General features: G+C 46.5%; 1 protein-coding gene across 2 annotated transcripts in view; it reads right to left on the bottom strand.

Annotated features, from left to right (window-relative positions):
* TMPRSS6 (transmembrane serine protease 6) overlaps positions 1 to 20,284 on the bottom strand; it is a 49,326-nt gene that overhangs the window by 7,374 nt on the left and 21,668 nt on the right. For both annotated transcript variants that reach the window (XM_060245506.1, XM_060245505.1), the window contains exons 9-14: positions 19,788 to 19,900; positions 18,846 to 18,955; positions 15,147 to 15,292; positions 11,812 to 11,910; positions 8,419 to 8,532; positions 2,119 to 2,235 (exon numbers count right to left, since the gene is read on the bottom strand). In XM_060245506.1, coding sequence (XP_060101489.1) covers positions 2,119 to 2,235; positions 8,419 to 8,532; positions 11,812 to 11,910; positions 15,147 to 15,292; positions 18,846 to 18,955; positions 19,788 to 19,900 — 699 coding nt within the window. The remainder of the gene's footprint in view (positions 1 to 2,118; positions 2,236 to 8,418; positions 8,533 to 11,811; positions 11,911 to 15,146; positions 15,293 to 18,845; positions 18,956 to 19,787; positions 19,901 to 20,284) is intronic.

The following is a 20,284-nucleotide window of genomic DNA, read 5'->3' as shown; positions in this document are numbered from 1 at the left end:
TTCAGAATGAGGAGGGTATAGGAAACAAGGTACGACTGGCTGCAAAAGAGCAGACACCACAAATGAGGAGAGGGCATGCCATCATTTCTCACCACCTCCCTTATGTGCTCTAATAATAATCTTTCTTCACCATAGGAAGAGATCCTCTTTTCTAATTGCAGAAGTCTTGTTCCTGAACTGAAAATGGACCTCCTATAGAACATTAAGTATTTTTAAAAGAGCCAGTGTTTTGTTTTTCAGCATACCACTGTTGCATTTTTCGATTCTCAATCCCATAAAGGTTGCCTACGCTTGCACTAAAATTTAGAATGGAAGCTCTCTTTTGTAAACCAGTTCCTAATTATATATCAGGTCATGATTCCTATATATTTTTCTCACAGAAGGTACTGAAGTACATTTTGCCTAAGCTTTCTGCATCAGTTATACATTGGGTTCAATAATGATAAAATTTAGCATTACATTTGGATCCGCTCCATCATGAGAACTTGATTTTCACCCACTATATCTACTAGAACAGTGGCCTTCAACCTTTCCAGACCCAAAGCCCACCTTGGAATTGGAAGTGACAGGAAGTAAGATGACATCACAACCTTGTGACATCAGAGTCATGTGACAACAAGACAAGGGGCTAGGGTTGCCAGTTCTAGGCTGGGATGTTCCTGGAGATCTGCGGGGAGTGAGTCTGGAGGGGCAGGGCCTGGGGAATTAAGGGCCCACAGATGTGACACCACAGAATCCATCATCCAAAGCAGCCATTTTCTCCAGAAGAATTGATCTCTGTCATCTGGAAATCTGGGAGATCCCTAAGTTCCACCTGGAGGTTGGCAGCCCCAGGGACACTACACCACTGAGTGCCGTCATCATGCTGTCCTGTTACTACTCTCAGCTGTCATGCAAAAAGGGGCCAGAAGATGTGCTGCTATTTATAAAATGACCCTGGGGGTAAACTGTTTCTAAAAAGTAGCAACAAAACGGTGGCTCTATAAGTGCTCATGATTAAGGTTGTCAGGTCTGCGTTGGGAAATACCTGAAGGCTTTGGGAGTGGAACTGGGGAAATACAGGGTTTGGGGAGGAGTCTCAGCATGGTACAATGCCATAGGGTCCACCCTCCAAGGCAGCCATTTTCTCCAGAGGAGCTGGTTGCTGCCAGCTGGAAATCAGTTGTAAAAGTGGGTTAGGGTTACCAACTCTGGGTTGGCAATAGCAGGCCCCACCTAGAGGCTGGCAGCCCTACTCATGACCCAGCAGGTGGGTCAGTGTGGCCTACCTGAAGGTCCCCAGATGTCCTGGAAGACTCATCCCAACAGCAATCCACAATCATGATCTAGGAGTCTGATTCCAGCAGCCTAGAATAGAGTGAGCTTTTTTATACTGCTTTTCTACCACTACCATTAAAAGAAATGGAAACTTCTTAGGGTTACCAACTCTGGGTTGGGCAATACCTGGAGATTTGTGGGATGAAGCCTGATGAGAGCAGGGTTTTGGAAGGGGAGGGACTTCAGTGGGGTATAATACCTTCTGAAGAGGCCATGTTCTTCAGGTGAAGTGAGCTCAGTCAGCTGGAGATCAGTTGTTATAGGGAGAGATCTCCAGCCACCACCAGGAGGTTGCCAACTCTAGAATGTCTCTATTACACAGTGCAATCCTACGTATCCTACTACACCCCTAGTTTTAAGCCCACTTGCTTCAGTGGACTTTGATGGGTTTAACCCTACTTAGGACTTCATTGTTAGTTGCCTACAGGTTGGAGGCCTGTGAGGAACTCCCAGAGGGAGAAGCAATTTGGCAATCACTTCCCCATGATTCTACAAGCTCTCAGGTACTAATCCTCCCACCCTTGCTTTTTGATTTAACTTGAAGATGTCACTGGACTTAACTGACTCTCATTCGTTCTCCATGCTCGTTATCTCCTGGATCACACTTAGTCCTCATCTGTCTACTCCTCCATTTTGTTTTGCATTTTTCTGTATTCCTGCAGAATTCTCAGAGTATGTAAAAAGCCCTACATGGTCTGTGAATAGTTTGGATTTGCAAGTTTTTGAGCTGTTAGGTTTAGTCTTAGATATAGTGATGACATTTCTCTTAAACAAGTACATCCTTGTGCATTAAATTCTCACCACAGTTCATCTCATCAGAGCGATCCTTGCAGTCAGGAACAGAGTCACACGGAGGGTTGGGTTTCTTTACACAGCTCTTGTCTGCACATTGGTAGGTGAAAGGGCTGCAGAAAACTCCTGGAGATGTATGAGGAGAGGCATGAGTCTGGTTACTGATTCTGGTATAACTGTTATTTGTATTTTTCATAGTAGTCTCCTACTTTGACATATTTATTGCTCTATTGTTCCCCCCCCCATAATTAAATCCAAACATGTTGTGACCTATAAACCTAGCTTGTTTTTGTTATTTAGTTTTTACATATGTCAAAACATCTTCAAAAGGTTTATGCTAATTTGCGGTTCACCTATGTAGAGGCATCTATCTGCCTATATATATATGAAATGTTAACTTCCATTTCTATGCATCTGGGGAAATGTGCCTGCACATGAAAATTCATATCTTGAATAAACTTCTCTTGGTCTTGAAGGTGTCACTGGACTCAAAATTTGTTCATATTGTTGTTTCAGCTACCACACACTGTTAGTTGCTGTAAATATGAAAATCACATAAGTACTGTCCAAAGACCTTATAATCAGTATCAAAGGCTGATGTGTACTTTTTTTATAGGCCCTTTTGGTGGGAACAGACAGAAATGTAACGAAAAGTGGCGGAGACATGTGGGTGCTCGGCCCCCTTCCAGTCTGTGTCCCATCCCAATGGTGACGGGGTGGGGACAGGTTGAACTACTCGCCTCCATCACTGGTGTTATGCAATGCCAGGTCCATAAATAATAAGATCTCGAGCCTTCGGGACTTCCTGTGTGAACAGGATATGGATCTGGCATGTGTGACTGAGACCTGGGTACGTGATGGGGAGACAGTGGCCCTCTCCCAGGTAGCCCCCCCAGGATACTCAGTCTTTCACCAGTCACGGACTAGCAGGCGGAGGGGGAGGAGTGGCACTATTCATACGGGAGGCTTACTCCTTCCGGACTTTACCGACGCCAGAGGTCGACGGCATTGAATGTGCAGGTCTGAAGTGTGATGTGGCAGAGGGTTTGGCGATCTGGCTGTGTACTGATCACCTAACGCACCAGCCAGTGCCTTATTGTCCCTGATGGAGGCCGCAACAGGCTGGGCATTGGAACATCCAAGGCTTTTAATCCTGGGCGATTTCAACGTCCATGCCGATGACGTGAACTCCAATCGGGCGATGGGCCTAGTGTCATCCATGGCTACACTAGGACTCTCTCAATTTGTATCTACACCCACACATCAGGCCAGGCACATGCTGGATTTGATCTTTGCGTCAGGGGTTACAGTGACCCGAATTACTGCCAATGCAGTGCCATGGTTGGACCACTATGTCCTGAAGGCCCGAATGGATGTACCACCCCAAACCTGTTTAGGTGACGAGCATATTTTAGCTCGCCCAAGAAACCTAATGGACCCAATACGGTTCCAGAGGGAACTGCGAGATTCCTGGCCCCCTGGCAACTCGGTCAATGACATGGTTGAGTTATGGCAAAATCGGCTCACCATGGCCATTGATGAGATCGCTCCTCGGTGCCCTATGTGCCCCCGTGCAAAGATGGCACCGTGGTACAACGCAGATTTGTGATCGATGAAATGGAGGCTCAGATGATTAGAGAGGCAATAGCGGCGAACTCACGACGAAGCAACCAGAACGTCTTATAGAGAGTATATGAGATGGCAGTCAAAGCCACAAAGAAAGTCTACTTTGCGGCCAAGATTGCATCTGCGAATTCATGCCAGGCACAATTATTTAGTATTATTCGGACTCTGACAACTCTGCCACAAGGCAGACCAAATCATAGGGAATTGGAAATAGGATGTGAGGCTTTTGCAACATTCTTCGCGGATAAAGTCTCATTGCTCCGCCGCGACCTCCCTGCCACAATTGAAACAGTAAGTGAACTCGAGGCTCTGTGCCTGTTTTCAGGATCGGCTTTAGACAGCTTTACAACACTCAGCTTGGAGGAAGTTGACAGAATCCTCACAACTGTATGCCCAACAACATGCGATTTGGACCCTTGCCCATCCTGGCTGATTAAAGCATGCCGGATGGAGCTTCAATATCCTGTCCGGGATATTGTAAATACGTCCCTCTCGGATGGGCTTTTCCCAAGACCTCTTAAAGAGGCGATAGTCCATCCCCTCTAGAAAAACAACAACATTAAACCCGGCCGAATTGGCACACTATTGGCCGGTCTCAAATTTACCCTTTTTGGGTAAAATTAGCAAGAGGGCAGTAGCGCTATAGTTGCAGAGCTTTCTGGAGGCTTCCGTCCTAGACCCACACCAGTCCGGCTTTTGCTCGGGCCATGGGACGGAGACGGTGCTGGTTGCCTTAGTGTATGATCTCCAGCGACAACTGGATCAAGGCGGGTCAGCAGTCCTGTCAGCGGCATTTGACATGGTCGACTATCAGTTGGTGATTCACCGCCTTGCTGATGTGGGGATTCAGGGGTTGGCCTTGCAATGGCTTTCCTCCTTTCTCTGTGGTCGGGGACAAAATGTGGCGATTGGGGGGGGGACGATCATCCCTGAGGCATCCGCTTAATTGTGGGGTGCCTCAGGGGGTGGTGATTTCCCCGATGCTGTTCAATATCTATATGCGCCCCTTTGCCCAGATTGTCAGGAGATTTGGACTGAGTTGCCATCAGCATTATCTGCTGATGGATGGCCGGCCTGCCTCCGCCCCAGAAAATTTGGCCCCAGCATTACAAGCGGTGGCGGAGTGGCTCAGGTTGAGTCGTCTGAAGCTGAATTCAACGAAGACACAAGTCCTCTGTCTGAGTCACGGTGGCCTGGGAAGGGAAATCCCTCTACCAGCCTTTGATGGGATGCCACTGATATCGGCGTCCAAAGTCAAGAGCTTGGGGGTGCTACTGGAGCCCACATTAGCTATGGAGGCCCAGATAGCAGCCACTGCAAGATCCGCCTTTTTCCATCTTAGGCGGGCACGACAGCCGGCTCCCTTTCTAGAACACAGTGACTTAGCAACAGTGATTCATGCAACGGTCACCTCGAGACTAGACTACTGTAATGCCCTCTACATGGGGTTGCCCATGTCCCGAATCCAGAAGCTGCAGCTGGTGCAGAATGCGGCAGCCAGACTGCTATTGGGTCTCTCTATTCGGGACCATATATAGCCGGGGCTGTGGAGACTGCACTGGCTGCCAATAGTATTCCGGATTCATTACAAGGTGCTGGTTATTACCTTTAAAGCCCTATATGGCCGAGGACTTGTCTGCCTTAGGGACCATCTCTCCCCATATATTCCCCAAAGGGTACTCAGATTTTGATCACAAAATCTATTAGAAATCCCCGGGCCGAGGGAGGTGAGATTGAAGGCTACCAGAGAAAGAGCCTTCTCTATTGTGGCCCCCCACTGGTGGAACCAACTCCCAGATGATGTTAGAACCTTGCGGGACCTTGCCCAATTCCGCAAGGCCTGCAAAACAACGTTATTTCGAATGGCCTTCAACCAAAGTACATATATGCCCAATATCATGGCATGGAATTTAGCGCCAAAACTGTTGTTTTAAAACTGCATTAATAATTTTAAATTGTAAATTGTTTTAACTGATATTATTGTAAATGTTTTTATTGTTTTATGGTTTTATTGTTTTACTATTGATATTCAATGTTGTTAGCCGCCCTGAGCCTGCTCCGGTGGGGAGGGCGGGATATAAATATGAAAAATAAATAATAAATAAATAAAATTATATTGGAGGGTATATACACATGGTTGTATGCAATGTGTACTGACAGCATGCAGTAACCATGGTCCTCCATATACATGCAGACATCATTTTGCCAAAATAGATATTTTGTACATTTTCTGTAGCATGTACTGAAGCTGAAGATATGTGTGTGTTCTGTTCAGACAAAACAGAAGACTGCAGATAGCACACACTTCTGGTCTAGGGTGGCCAGACCGTCCCGGTCTCCCGGGACTTTCCCGGTTCTGGCCACCAATTCCCGCCTCCCGGGCTGCCTATACCGGGACCATTAAAGGTCCCGGTTTAGCCAGCCCCGGAGGCGGTGGGCCGCGGGCGCCTGCGGGGAAGGCGGCGAGTGAGGGAGGGAGCGCCCCTGCGCACGCGCAGGGACGCTCCCTCACTCGCCGCCTTTCCCGCCCGCGTGCGGGGCCCGGCGGCGGTGGCGGAGGCCTCTCTGCGGCCTCCGCTGGTCCCTGGAGGCCCTCCAGAGTCTCTGGAGGGCCTCCAGCGACCAGCGGAGGCCGCGGAGAGGCCGCGGAGCGGCCGGCGCTGGTCCCTGGAGGCCCTCCAGAGACTCTGGAGGGCCTCCAGCGACCAGCGTTGAACAGCGGAGGCCTCTCTGCGGCCTCCGCTGGTCCCTGGAGGCCCTCCAGAGTCTCTGGAGGGCTTCCAGGGACCAGCGGAGGCCGCAGAGAGGCCTCCGCTGTTCGACGCTGGTCGCTGGAGGCCCTCCAGAGTCTCTGAAGCAGCCTGTCGGTCACTTCCGGGTTCCTGTCCTGCATCTCGACCTGTGTTATTAGTGACAGGCTGCTTCAGCGTGCCGCTGCGCCGGCCCCCTGGGTCCCACAACGATGGGACCAATGCCACAGGGATGGGCTCGAAACACTCTATAACCCCTCAAAAGAACAGCAGTCTAGCTCGCTTCCCCCGAGCCCTGCCGCCATAAGCCTCAAGGGGGCTCATTTTGCGGCATCTCCTGGCGGGAGGGTGGCACCCGCACGGGACACATATCAAATGAAAGAGGGGGCGCAGGGCTATCAGAAATAGCCGGTGGAGGGAGTCGGGAGACCACCCCACTGGGGGATCCACACCCCGAAAGTGATGAAGGTGGCGCAGATAGAGCCAACAGAGCAAACAGGACAAAATAAATAGGCTGCATTATGCAGCACAGTTGAGAAAGTGCCTTATCCCATATACTGATGAAGTATATGCAGGATTTGAGAACAAAATTGTTTCCAGCGGTGATATTTGGGGGATTTTTGGGGACGTCACAGGAAGTGCTGTGAAGTCACTTCCTGTTTCCGGCAGTGGCATTTGGGGGAAATGATGTCATTTGGGGGAAGTGATGTCACAGGAAGTGATGTCACTTCCCGTTTCCGGCAGGTGACGTGGGGGAAATGATGTCACAGGAAGTGGCGTCACTTCCTGTTTCCGGCGCCACACGCGCTTTGCGCATGCGCACCCCTACCTTCCCCCCCCCCCAAGGTGTCCCTGGCTGGCCTTCAGACATTATGGTCACCCTATGGATACCCCTCCCTGCCCCAACACAATGAATGAGAAAGGCTTATTCCAGAGCATTTTTATAAGTATATAAGAGTTCCTGATGCTTAAAGGAATGGATAATGGATACAAAGAAAATTATCAAGTCCAGTTTGGGTTAATCCTAGAATGTTACATATGAAAACATTCCAAATCGGACAACCAGGCTAGTATGCTATTTCTGACTGCCCTGATTTGATACTTGAGGATAGACAAAACATATGTCACCTACAGGATATTACCTAAGGTAATTTACCTTCCTTGTTCACACTCCAAAGATGTGTGCTTTGAGAACACACCCTGGATTTGTTCTGATTCCAACTTTTTTTTTTCCATATTGAGAATTCATTTAACTGTTTCTGAGTTTCTGGTTTCACCCAGTCTTTCTCTGGTTCCAGCCTACCATAAGGCTGGTATGGCCAGATGGAGTACTCATGGCATCTGAATTCTCCTATTAGCAGACTCAGAAGAATGTATTCTGCAGCCTATGTTGAATGCAAGCAGGCCTCAGATTCAGCAGGAGGCGCTCACAGGAGCACAGCTCCTGAACCTTCCTCCCCACCTCTCTTATCCATTGAATAGTAGGTGCAGCTGCATAACAATCCCTGGATTAGGAGAGTGGGCAGCCAGCCAGACAGCAGGGGCTTTGCCACGCCCTCAGCAGCCCTCATTAACCCCTGGAGAATCCCGCACCACCCTTTCTCCACTTCTTATGTGATTTTGGGCAGCAGGTGGCTTGCTGGCCTTCTGACTGGCGAGCCCCAGGCAAACAAGGCCTGCTTGGGCTGGCTGGATCTCCAGCCAGCCCAAGCAGGCCTCGCTTGCCCAGGGCTCCCATTTCTTGCATTGGGTTGCTTTTGGTTGGGGACGGCAGCATATGCTAATGAGTGATGCTAATGAACTCCACCACCTATTTTTCTACAAAACAACCCCTGAATGCAAGGCAGTACATTCTGAGGAATGCTTCACTGACTCTGACACCCCCCCACACAGCTTTAATGCAAATGGCATAAACTTAGTAGCTACCACGTACCTTCATTGCATTGTTCCTCATCACTCCCATTGATACAGTCCAGATGCTTATCACAGACCCGGGAAAATTCTAGGCATGTACTGTCCTCATGACACTGGAATTTTGCAGGGCATACTGAAACACAAAAAGAGAGGAGTACCTGAGAAAGGGAACAAAGGGAAAATCAGAGTTTTCTGACAATGAATCATAACAGGGCTTTTTTTGTAGCAGAAACTCCTTTGCATATTAGACCACACACCCCTGATGTAGCCAAATCTCCAAGAGCTTACAGTAGGCCCTGTAAGAAGAGTTCTGTTATGCCAATAAAGGTGTGATATTGATATTGAAGAAGAGCCCTGTAAGCTCTTGGAGGATTGGCTACATCAGGGGGGTGTAGTAGCCTAATATGCAAAGGAGTTCCTGCTACAAAAAAAAGTCCTGGATGGAAAAATTTGGGGCAACTTGCTTAGAGAGAGGTCACTTTTATCACACATGGTTATATGTTAAGAGGCAAACCCATGTCATCTCTGGACCACAGGCAGCAGTGGTACAATCAGGGATTTTCTTTGTAGAAAAAGCCCAGCAGGAACTTATTTGCATATTAGGCCACACCCCCTGACACCAAGCCAGCCGGAACTTTATTCCTGCTAAAAAGAAAGCTCTGGGTAGAATACCATGCATTCTTTAAGGACCACTGTGTGAGCCCATGGAGAGCTTCTGTGCACTAGACTAACAGGCACTAAATAGTCTGAACTAGGAGCCCTTGTTGAGAATAGGGTTGCCAATCCTCAGGTGGGGACAGGGGATTTCCCAGTTTGGAGGCCCTCCCCCCACTTCAGGGTCATCAGAAAGACGGGGGAGGGGAGGGAAATGTCTGCTGGAAACTCTATTATTCCCTATGGAGACTTATTCCTATAGAAAATAATGAATTGATCTGTGGATATCTGGGGCTCGGAGGGGGGGGCGGTTTGAGGTAGAGGCACCAAATTTTCAGTATAGCATCCAGTGCCCCTCTTCCCAAAATACCCCCCAAATTTCAAAAAGATTGGACCAGGGGGTCCAATTCTATGAGCCCCAAAAGAAGGTGCCCCTATCCTTCATTATGGAAGGAAGGCATTTAAAAGGTATGCGGTCCCTTTAAATGTGATGGCCAGAACTCCCTTTGTAGTTCAATTATGCTTGTCACATCCTTGCTCCTGGCTCCACCCCAATGTCTCCTGGCTCCACCCCCAAAGACTCCTGGTATTTCTTGAATTGGACTTGGCAACCCTAGTTGAGAATTACACCTTTGCACCATGAGCCTGACCATTCTTAAAATAATAATCACAAATGATGCCTCAGGTTTTTTTTTTTTAAATCAAAAGGTATCATGCTGCATTCAAGAGAATATAAGAACGGATATTTTCACATATGGCAGCTTCTGGATTTTTTTTATTTATTGAGAAAATGTGTGTGCTGCCTTTCCAGTCCTGCTTGAGGCAACTGAGAACTAAAATAACAAACAAAACTAATGAAGACAATAAAAATGGGTCAATAAAAACAAGTTAATGAAACAAAAGCAAGTCAAATGAAAATATGTCAACGAAAGCCCCCAAAACAGAACAATTTAAAATAATATTGATTTAAAAGTCCTCAAGCTAGGACCAAAACAATAACAAAAAGCTTTAAAAGTTGAAACCCTTTTGTTAAAGGCTTGGTTGAAGAGAAATGTTTTGGCCTGGAGTCTAACGGTGCCAGGTAAGACTTGAGGGGGAGGGCATTCAAAAATGAGGTGCCACCACTAAAAAAAGCCCCATCTCTGGTTGCCATTTTACCTGTTGTGAACCAGCTAGGGCTCAGTGACAGTGAGGACTTTTCAGAGGAGGAGGGACCCTCTGTAGCCAGCCTGCAGCCAACAAAAGCTGATCTGCAGGGGAATGAGGTTCAGGCGTACCCTGACTTGCAGCTGTGTGTTGCTGCTGAGTCATCTCAGTCCTCTTGACTTGGGAGCCAAAGGCCAGCAACCTTTCTCCAGAGTCACTGGCACCCTTGGAATGACACAGGAGAAAGCTCAGAAAAAACTTACAAGCTGGGTGTTGGAGTGCTTGCCTCTTGGCTTAGTACCAGCTGCCTGCTGGCAGTGAGGATGAGTTGTCACAGGAGCTTCATTGAGAAGCTAGCTGTGTGCATTGCCATTTTGGTCAGTGGCTATAAAGTCTCATGATTGGAGCTTGTGGGCATGGATGCAACGTTTTCATTAGACACTCAGCTTGTCAACACTGACTTGACTGATCCTTGGTAAACCTGATTCCTGAACTGTTGGTGACACGGAGCTTCTGAAACTCCCTCTGACCCTGTTTCTATTGGCACTTTGGTAGGCACTGCCACCTGACACCGAAAGCCTGTTCCAGCAGCAGCTAGACTCAGAACATCACCTCTTCAGGTGGGGGCAGAGAAAGCAGGAGAAAACAATCACAACCAGCAGGCTGTATGATACAGATGGAAGCAGTCCTCGAAGCAATGAAAGAAAAGATTTTGATCTAGTGGGTGGGTCTTGCCAGCACTGCATGGATCAATTTAAAGCATGTGTAGTGGTCAACTCACCTAGTTTGCTATTGGGCAGAGGATGGGATCAGAAGCTAACCCACCCATATAAAAAAAACAACACTCTCAGACACACAGAGTGGCCTTGCACAAGCCAGGATCACTGAGTCCAAGTTCCTTCATTTCAGTTTAATAGGAGAAAAAATACAATATTCTGCTAGTTACAGATTGAAGATGCAGCAAACAGCAAGTACCATTTCCTGAATGGAGCAGATGGTCTTCTTCAAATTATATGTACAACATCTGAAGCTATCATATACAAAGCCAGACCACTGGACTACCTGGCTAAGTAGTATCCTCTCACCAGTAGTGGTTCTCCAACATCTCAGACATCTCTTCCCCAGCACCTGCTCCGAATGTCTATTTTAATTGGAGAAGCCAGGTCTTGAACCTGAGACGTGGGAATGGTATGCTCTGAGACAGCCTCTCCTAAGTTCTTCTCTCTCTTCTAGGGTTTATTCCTGAGTCTAGCAGGCCAAAACTTCCGTCCAAAGATAAACTGAATCATTTGCTAGTGAAGGCAATCAAAGTGTTATGAGGAAATAATGGAAATAATGTGTTGATTCAGTACAAAATTTCCACTTGCACAAAAGCTCTTGAGCAAGCAGGAATTGGAAGAATACTGCACTAGCAACTTGTACTAAGTCAAAGGTACTATAACCACCATTTGTGTTTCTGCTTTTGCAAGATCTTGTGCAACACATTTTTCAGCACTATAACATATAAGGAGGAAAGGGTTAGATGAAGATCATGCAGTGGCAGAACTGAGCCCAGCCCATTTATATTTCTGCTTGCACATTGCTAGATCCAACCCAGCAAGAGGTCACTTACTGCAATTTCTTTCATCAAGTCCATTGGGGCAGTCTTTGATCCCATCACAAGCTGGGACACATAAGCCATTCACAGAACAAAGGGCTTCCCCAGGGCATGCTTTAAAGTGAAAGAGAGAGAGGGAGTTTGCTAAATCAAAAATCAGTGCAATAATTGGAAGGCATTATAGCTGCATCGTATATATATTTAGAGTCGTTTACTCAAGTTCCATTTGCACAGCAAGCACATCCATTATAAAATGTGGAGGCATGAGAATGAAAGTTGGACTCACAGCCTTTCCAAAATACACCTGCATTGCATGACAATATCAAACTGGCAAACTTTTGCCTTTTGTGTTGAGGAATTAAGACCTTTCTGCCTAAAATACATTTGAAGAGTGTGGTGATGACCAATATATGTTAACTATGATAAACTGCATTGATGTAATTTAACGTTTACACTTAGTTAAACGGGTCTTGAGCAGGTTTGACACATAACTAGCTTTAGTTTTGAAGAAGCTTTCTAGCAGACCCAAGTTGGAGTGTTTACATTGCTGTGTGTTCAGTACCTGCAAGTGAACCCCAAGAAGGCTAGATTTCCCCTGGAAATAATAATTCACAGTCTATTGTTCTTATCCTAGAGTCACAAATGCACTGTATCAAGACTCATTCTGGCTCCTCTGATGCCACTTTATTTATTTACTTCAGAGAGCGAGCTTGGTGTTAGGGTTGCTAGCTCCCTAATCCCAATGGAGGATCCCCTAGTTTTGGGGGCTGTGGACCAGCTGGCCAGTGGGAGAAACCCATCCCCTAAACAGGGATGTCGCCATGCAACATCCCCATCAACTGGAAGTGATGTCGTTACATCAGGGATGTCACATAAGACACACTCTGGTTTTGGGGCAAACTCTATGCTTTAAGCCCAATTAAGAGTTAGAGCTTCAGACAGCCAGACAATCCTCAGATCTTCTGGCTATACTACACAGAATGCCATGAGATATATATTTTTAAATTTACTTCATTTATAGCCCACCTTTCTCACTGAGACTTTTGAAACTACCATGGGGGATCCAGTTGTGGACAAGGGGACTCCAATCTATAGTTTTACTCTTAGTGCCATTTCACAATACTAACAAACTTTGGTTGGCCACTGAGTGTGTACTTCCCAAGAGCTCCTGGATGGTGTTCCATGACACACTGGTTTAAGGCAGTGGTCCCCAACCTTTTTGGCACCAGGGACCGGTTTTATGGAAGACAATTTTTCCACGGACCTGGGGGGGGGGGCGGGATGGTTTCGGGAGGATACAATTGTGCACTTTATTTTGTTGTTATGGTTAAGTGCACGGACTCTTATTGGGAGAACCGGGTTTTATACCCCACTCCTCCACTTGCAACTGCTGGAATGTCCTTGGGTCAGCCATAGCTCTTGCAGAGTTGTCCTTGAAAGGGCAGTTTCTGGGTGAGCTCTCTCAGCCCCACCCACCTCACAGGGTGTTTGTTGTGGGGAAAAAAGATAAAGGAGATTGTGAGCCACTCTGAGATTCAGAGTGGAGGGCAGGATATAAATCCAATGTCGTCTCATTATTATTATTATTACATTGTAATATATAACAAAATAATTATACAACTCATGGCCCAGTTGCTAACAGGCCACAGACCGGTACTGGTCCGCAGCCCGGGGGCTGGGGACCCCTGGTTTAAGGGACCAACTTTAATTTTAAAAAGTTTCTGAGTGGGGTAGCTAATCTCCAGGTAGGGCCTGAAGATCTCCCAGAATCCCCTGGAGAAAACGACAGCTTTGGAGGGTGGGCTGTATGATATCATATCCTTGCTACACTCCTGCCCTTTCCCAAACTATATTGCCACTCCCAGTACCACCACCAAACCTTTGGGAATTTCCAAACCCAGAGTTGGTAACCTTATCTCCAGCACAGATTTTACAACTGGTTAGCAGTCAACTCTTCCAGAATATGGAATAACAACTAGAAACAATACAGAACCCACTCCAAACACTTAAATTTGCAACAGCACCATGCACTGGCAGGGATGATTATATAACCATTACAGTACATAGTCAAAACCATACTTTACATTTGTAGGTATAGACCTTAAATATATAATCTAGGAAGTGGACCCTCGATCTACTTTAGTTGATACAGAGAGCTCTTCCAGCCTTCAAGTTCCCCAGCAATGGCAGACTAAACCTGGTTGTACCTCAAACAGAGGTACCTGTTATTCTTGGGGACCTCAGTGACTAGGTAGCAGTCATGTCCCTATACTGATCATGGCTGAGCCTGCCTCTATTGGACAAGCTATTGGTCAAAGAATCAATACTGCTTATATCTGTCTTGTAAATATCAGAATTTACAAGTGCTGAATCAGCATGCCAAATGTGGATAAAAAGACTCTAACCTCCTCAAACATTTGGTCATGACCAAATAGCAAAACCTCCCACCTAGGTTAACCACTCTCCCTGTTCCAAGTAGTGGAAAAGCTGTGGCAAGGATCTCCAACAGGTTTATGATGAGCTGCCAGTAGCTTGCCAGCTGCTGCAGAATGGTTCAAGAATCTCTTAGAAGGCCCAGGAGGGCTTTGCAGAAAGGTCTGCTAAAGACTTTTTTAAAAAGCATTTATTTCATTGGATTTTTCTTTGTGCTGCTTAGCTGATAGCTAGTGCTTTTCTTAGCCCATGCTCTGTTTCTGGAACAGAATAAACTTGATAACATGCTGGTGTGTCTGAGTATGCATTGGAAGGAGCATTTTTTCATGTCTCAAATGCAGCTCTGATTATATAATACATTGGTGACCCCTGGCATAGGGGTAGCACTATACAGTTTAGTCAGATGAGAGAGCACTGGAGTCGTACAACTCTATGGAATATATGTTGTATTTACAAATATATAACCAGAGAAAAAATGAAAGCAAATAAATACAGGTGGTAAAGCTACCGATCTTACAACTGATTCTCAAAGCAACAGAGCAGCCCCCCACCCCATGGCTCTCCCAGTTGTTTCCAGCCCAGCTGAACCCACAGTTTTTCCACACTTGCTGTTCCTTGAGTCTAACTTGCTGCAGAGAGTTTCTCAGCCTCTCCCAGTAGCTCTCAGTAAAGTCACATTCCTAACATAAGGAAAAGAGCTTTCCAGGCCATTAAAGAAGGCGTCCTTCATCATTAAGGAATATTAATGTTCTTTTCAGTCCCATACTACCCATTAGTCTGTCAGGTGCAACCACGGCAACAGGCCCCTGATTCATACTAATCGACAGCCAAACTCGTAACAACAGGGTGTGATTTAACTGCTCTGTAATATTTCACAGAACTGAGCTGAATTGCATTTTTGAGGAGGTAGTACTCACGGTCTGATTGATTGTATAGGCTGTAAGCAGCCTGCACTCCAGGCCCAGTAAGGGTGATCTGAGAGGTAAAGTTGATGGTGATGCCAGCACTGGACACTACAGGAATCCTTTCAGCATAGGCTTGCAAACTCCGCAGGCCGCACAGCCTAGTTTTTAAAACAAAAGTAGGACAAATACCTGAGGCTTTCAGTGGTTTTTGCCTTCAAGATGCATGGGAATAGTGGATAAGAGCAACGGACTCTAACCTGAAGAACTGGGATTGATTCCCCCCTCCTCCATGTGAAGCCTGCTGGACAGACTTGGGCCAGTGACAGTTCTCGAAGAACTCTCTGAGCCCTCCACACAAAGTGCCTGCTTTGAGACTCCTTAAGGTAGAAGTAGTCCCCTGTGCAAGCACCAGGTCATCACCAACCCATGGGGTGACGTCACATCAGGACGTTTTCATAACAGACTTTTTAGGGGGTGGTTTGCCATTGCCTTTCCCATCCATCTACACTTTACCCCTAAGCAAGCTGGGTACTCATTTTACCGACCTCAGAAAGATGGAAAATTGAATCAACCTTGAGCCAGCTACCTGAACCCAATTTCCACTGGGTTTGAACTCAGGTCCTGAGCAGAGCTTGGACTGCAGTACTGCAGTTTACCATGCTGCGCCACAGATATAAACACCTACTATTCTTCTTCAACATGCCCTAAGCCTGCTTTGGCGGGGAGGGCAGGATATAAATCCAATAAATAATAATAGTAATAATAATGAAGATTGTTTCAGGTTGGTAGCTGTGTAGGTCTTTAGTAGAAAGGCTAGGTTCCGGTTCTGCAGCACCTTAAAGACCAGCAAGATTCCCAAGGTATAAGCTTCTGAAAGTCAAAGCCCCCTGGCCCTGACCCAGAAGGGAGCTTTGTCTCTCAGAAGCTTGTACCTTGGAAATCTTGCTGGTCTTTAAGAAGTGTATAATAGAGTGGTTTTAACGCAAGGAAGAGGTGAGGTGGTAGTGATCATAGCTCTATTTCAGTACAGCATAGTATAAGGCTGTACTCTAAGACTGCAGAACTGGGCCAACTATATGCAACTCAGGGATCCTGTGCAAGCATGCCATTGGATCATTCAAACCAGCAGGGGGCCCGTGATTGGAGCAGGGCAGCTGCGACTTGGATCCTACTGCCCATTGTTCCCGAATCCCCAAGCTCAGTCCTTCAGGCTCCAATAAGCCAGGCAGGAACACCGTTGATATCCATACTTTAGTTCACATACACAACAGAGCGACTGTACTACAATCTAACATTTTGCGACACTGAAGATGTACAGGTTGTGTAAAAGTGAGGTTAACGGCTAAACTATGTGTGATGCTGTAGATGATGCACAGACTCCTGGATATAGATCAAGATGGGCAGCCATGTTAATCTGTCTGTAGGAGCAAAAAAGAGCAAGAATCCAAGCAACACCTTAAAGCCTTGGCGGGGGAGGGCGGGATATAAAAATAAAGTTGTTGTTGTTGTTGTTGTTATTATTATTATTATTATAAGACTAACAAAATTTGTGGCAGGGGATGAGCTTTCGTGAGCCATTGCTCACTTCAGACTCACAAAAGCTCATCCGCTGCCACAGGTTTTATTAGACTCCTGGGTGGTCTGTTTAGCTTCAAAGCACAGCTGTTGAGAGGAGAGGCACTGAGCTAGGGAGGGAGGAAGGGGGATAGTGCCAGTGATGCAGTGGTTAAAGAACTGCTAAGATCTGGGAGATTCAGGTTCAGATCTCTAGACTGCTATGGAAGCTCACTGGATCACATACGCTGTGTAACCTTCCTCACAGAGTTGCTATGATGGTGAAATAGAGGAGAGGAGGACAATGTGCAGCAATCTGAGTTCCCTGGACAGGGGCTGGGAAGAAAATGTACACATAAATAAAATCACAGCTGCCACCCCAGGCTGTTTTAGGATAAGCAAAAACAAATAAGTTACCTGTATTGTGCCTGTGGAAGACTGGGAATCAAACCTGGTTCTCCAGATTAGAGGCTGCTGCTCTTAACCACTACACCAGTACACTGTGTGTGGCCCAGTGAGCTTCCACAGCAGTCTAGAGATTTGAACCTGGATCTTAGCTATGCTTTAACCACTACACCACTGGCACTATCTCCCTCCCTCTCTCCTAGCTCAATGCCACTCCTCTCAACAGCTGTGTTATGAAGCTACCCCCCCCCCCCCCAGTGCTTTTTGAGGCTAAGTGCGAAACTTGACAGGATGCCTGGAGTTCCATGTTTGGAGCTCCAAGGCAGTTTTTGAAAACAGCAGGCATACAGGATTTAAACTTCCCTCCTTGCACCATTTTGGTGACCTGAAATGGACCCTGCCAATCTAGCATACATACCTCACTGGGGCAGACACACAGACAGCATAGAGAGTGCCAGTGTGCTTTCTCCTTACAGCAGCTCTATGGGGCCAGTTCAGGTCATGAAAACAGATTGCACCCAACCCTGCCCCCCCTCCCCCTGATCTGAACTGGGACCCTGCTACTTTTTTAGTTTGAAAGATGGGGATATGAAACTTCCAGCATCGTATCAGTTGTGGCTTTTAATCTTCTGGTCATGGATCTCCTGCATAGCATGGACTTTCAATCTGAAAAACAGGAGCTGAAACTTGTAGTGTAGCCTTGCCCTGAAAGAGGAGGAAAAGCCTTCTTGTATTGGGAGGGTATCTATGGCAAAGGAACAGGACTGAACCCAGGGCTTCTGGCAGCAAAACTGGGCACCAGTTTGGATCTCTCTCAGGACAGAATCACATGTAAAGGGATTTCCAGCATTGTCCTGTGCAGAGTTGGTTTAAACACACTGGGTTGGATCTATATGAAATTTTCCACTGGTAGGACTTACTATGCTCCCTCTAAGCTGTGGAGTCTAGTGAGCAAAAATTCTACTTCATGAGCTCCTGGCATTAAAGTTGTGAGCTACTGCATAGATCGGTTTGTTCCAAGGCCATTTTTCCGGAGCCTAAAAAACTGTGAGCTAGCTCAAACTAACTCAGCTTAGAGGGAACACAGGTCAGGAGGGAACTTTCCTGCCTCCTCTTCCCATTGCAGCTCACTGATCTTCACAAAATGCTTCTCTTTGGAGATAAGGAATTTGAAGGAAGGGCTGGGCTGGGGGTCTGCAATGGGGAGGGTAAATTTGTGAAAATTGCCAATCTGGATGCAACCCAATGATTTCAGTAACCTTAGAAACTCTACATAAGACTGCACCGCTTGGCTTGGTTTTTTAAAAAAAAAAAACATACGAAGGGAAGACCAAAAGCTTTCAGTTAGTTGCACCTCCTTTTTCCAGGTTATCATGCAATCAAGGATGCCCCCTTTTCTCCCAACAGTAGCCTGATGCCTCTAAAAAGCAGCACTGCTGGCAGAAATCCAACCAATGCAGATTTCTTTGGACAAGGAAAGGGCAAGCTGTATCTCTTGAATGTCTGTCTGCCATGCAGCCCTTAAAAGAACAGAGTCAGAAAGGAAAACACCCAGGAGATGACGCAGTAGGAGCAGATGGAGAGACCATTTCCTAGCAGCTGCCTTCTTGAAGGACGGTTAATAAACATAAAAGAAATACAGAAGCCTGAGAGAGAATTCCATCCCACCAAGATATGAACTGGATTGTACGTGAAGAAGGCCATTTCACTAAAGGACCGTTAAGCATGCATGCCAAAGTGATATCTGTATACCTTCTGTTCTGGATGGTCCACTGTCCTTGTGTACATGGATGATCACTTCTCTGTCTGCTGAGAGTGTAAGCATCAAACCAAAGGACAACTCCATATTCCAAAGATGGAACCTGCAGAAATGGAAATGTCCAAGACTGGAGTAGACATCACAGTGCCCAAGAGGAGTATTCCCCATTCAGCCCAGTGACAACACAGAGACATAAGAGGAACTCATAAAGGAGAGGTGGAAAGTTCATGTGTGGCACCGTTCAGACAACATGTTCACATGCTTGCACACTTTCTTCACTCCATGAAACACAAGTGAAGGTTTCTGGGAAGCCGTGAGTCAAGCTTGCTGTGTTGTCTAAAGAACAGAGGTGCCTGAGTGAACTACAGTTTGTATTCTTTCCCACAAATTGGGCTTCCACTTTGGAGCTAGGGGAAACAAGCTCCAGTTCACCCAGGTAGAAGGAAGGGGAAGAGCGAGGGGAGCATGCAGGAACAAGCTCCGTCTGTGCCTGATCGCAGTTTGATGTATTGCAAGGTCTGAATATAGAGACACAGTCCAAGCCAGTGGTTGTCAGGCGCTGCTCCAGACAACACCAGGTTTTCTTGGACATTTGTCTAGCAGGTCTAAAAAGGAGAGGATCCACAGTTCAAAAGCACCTGTGTTACAGAAGACCCTGAGTTCAGTCTCCAGCAGTCTGCAGCTGATCTCTGGGGCAGGTATGGGAAGACCCTGAATAGCCAGAATGGACCTTTCAGGACACGAGGGACAAACAGTCTGACTCTCCATGTAAGGCACCTTCATATGCCAAGGAAAGTGCTAAGGAAACACAGGAACCTTTTAAAAAGTGTATAATGTAGATTGTCCATGAAATGATGATTTCCTTGGTACAGTACTATGTTTTAAAGTACACACACAGCCTATTTTTGTGTGGAAAAGGGACAAGGAGATCTCACCATCATGTGCCAAGTGCACTGCGTGTTGGGCGGATAGTAACTGGGGTAGCAGGGAGTCTTGATGTTCCCTTGAATTTCCAGGCTTTCCCGCAGCATCAGATTCGTCTGGCAGGCTGAAAAGAGAGAAATGTTCTCACGCCAGATGAACTGCAGAAAACATGTTGCTTGTTTATTCTCCTGATTCACAGCCAGAGGAAGCTTCTAAGGATGCGGTGTGAAAATTTCACTTTAGGCAACACCCTCCGTGTCCTACGTTGGGCAGAATCCAGGGTGTTTATTTATTTATTTACATTAGACTTTTATCCCTCCTTCTCCACAAGCGGACTTAGGGCGGCTTTCAACAGTCGTTTACATGATTTAAAACAATAAGTCAATAAAATCTATAAAACATTAATACAATTAAAATTTAAAAACTATTCCACGGTGCTATACCATTACTATGTTGGCAGTTCTGCTTTTCAGAGGGTTGGTCACTGGGAACTCTAGCTGATGTCAGG

The sequence above is a fragment of the Heteronotia binoei genome, chromosome 8 (assembly GCF_032191835.1).
Source record: "Heteronotia binoei isolate CCM8104 ecotype False Entrance Well chromosome 8, APGP_CSIRO_Hbin_v1, whole genome shotgun sequence".
NCBI classification, from domain to species: domain Eukaryota; kingdom Metazoa; phylum Chordata; class Lepidosauria; order Squamata; family Gekkonidae; genus Heteronotia; species Heteronotia binoei.
The sequence above is the reverse complement of the archived record's forward strand: the minus strand, read 5'-3'. Positions and strand labels throughout refer to the sequence as shown.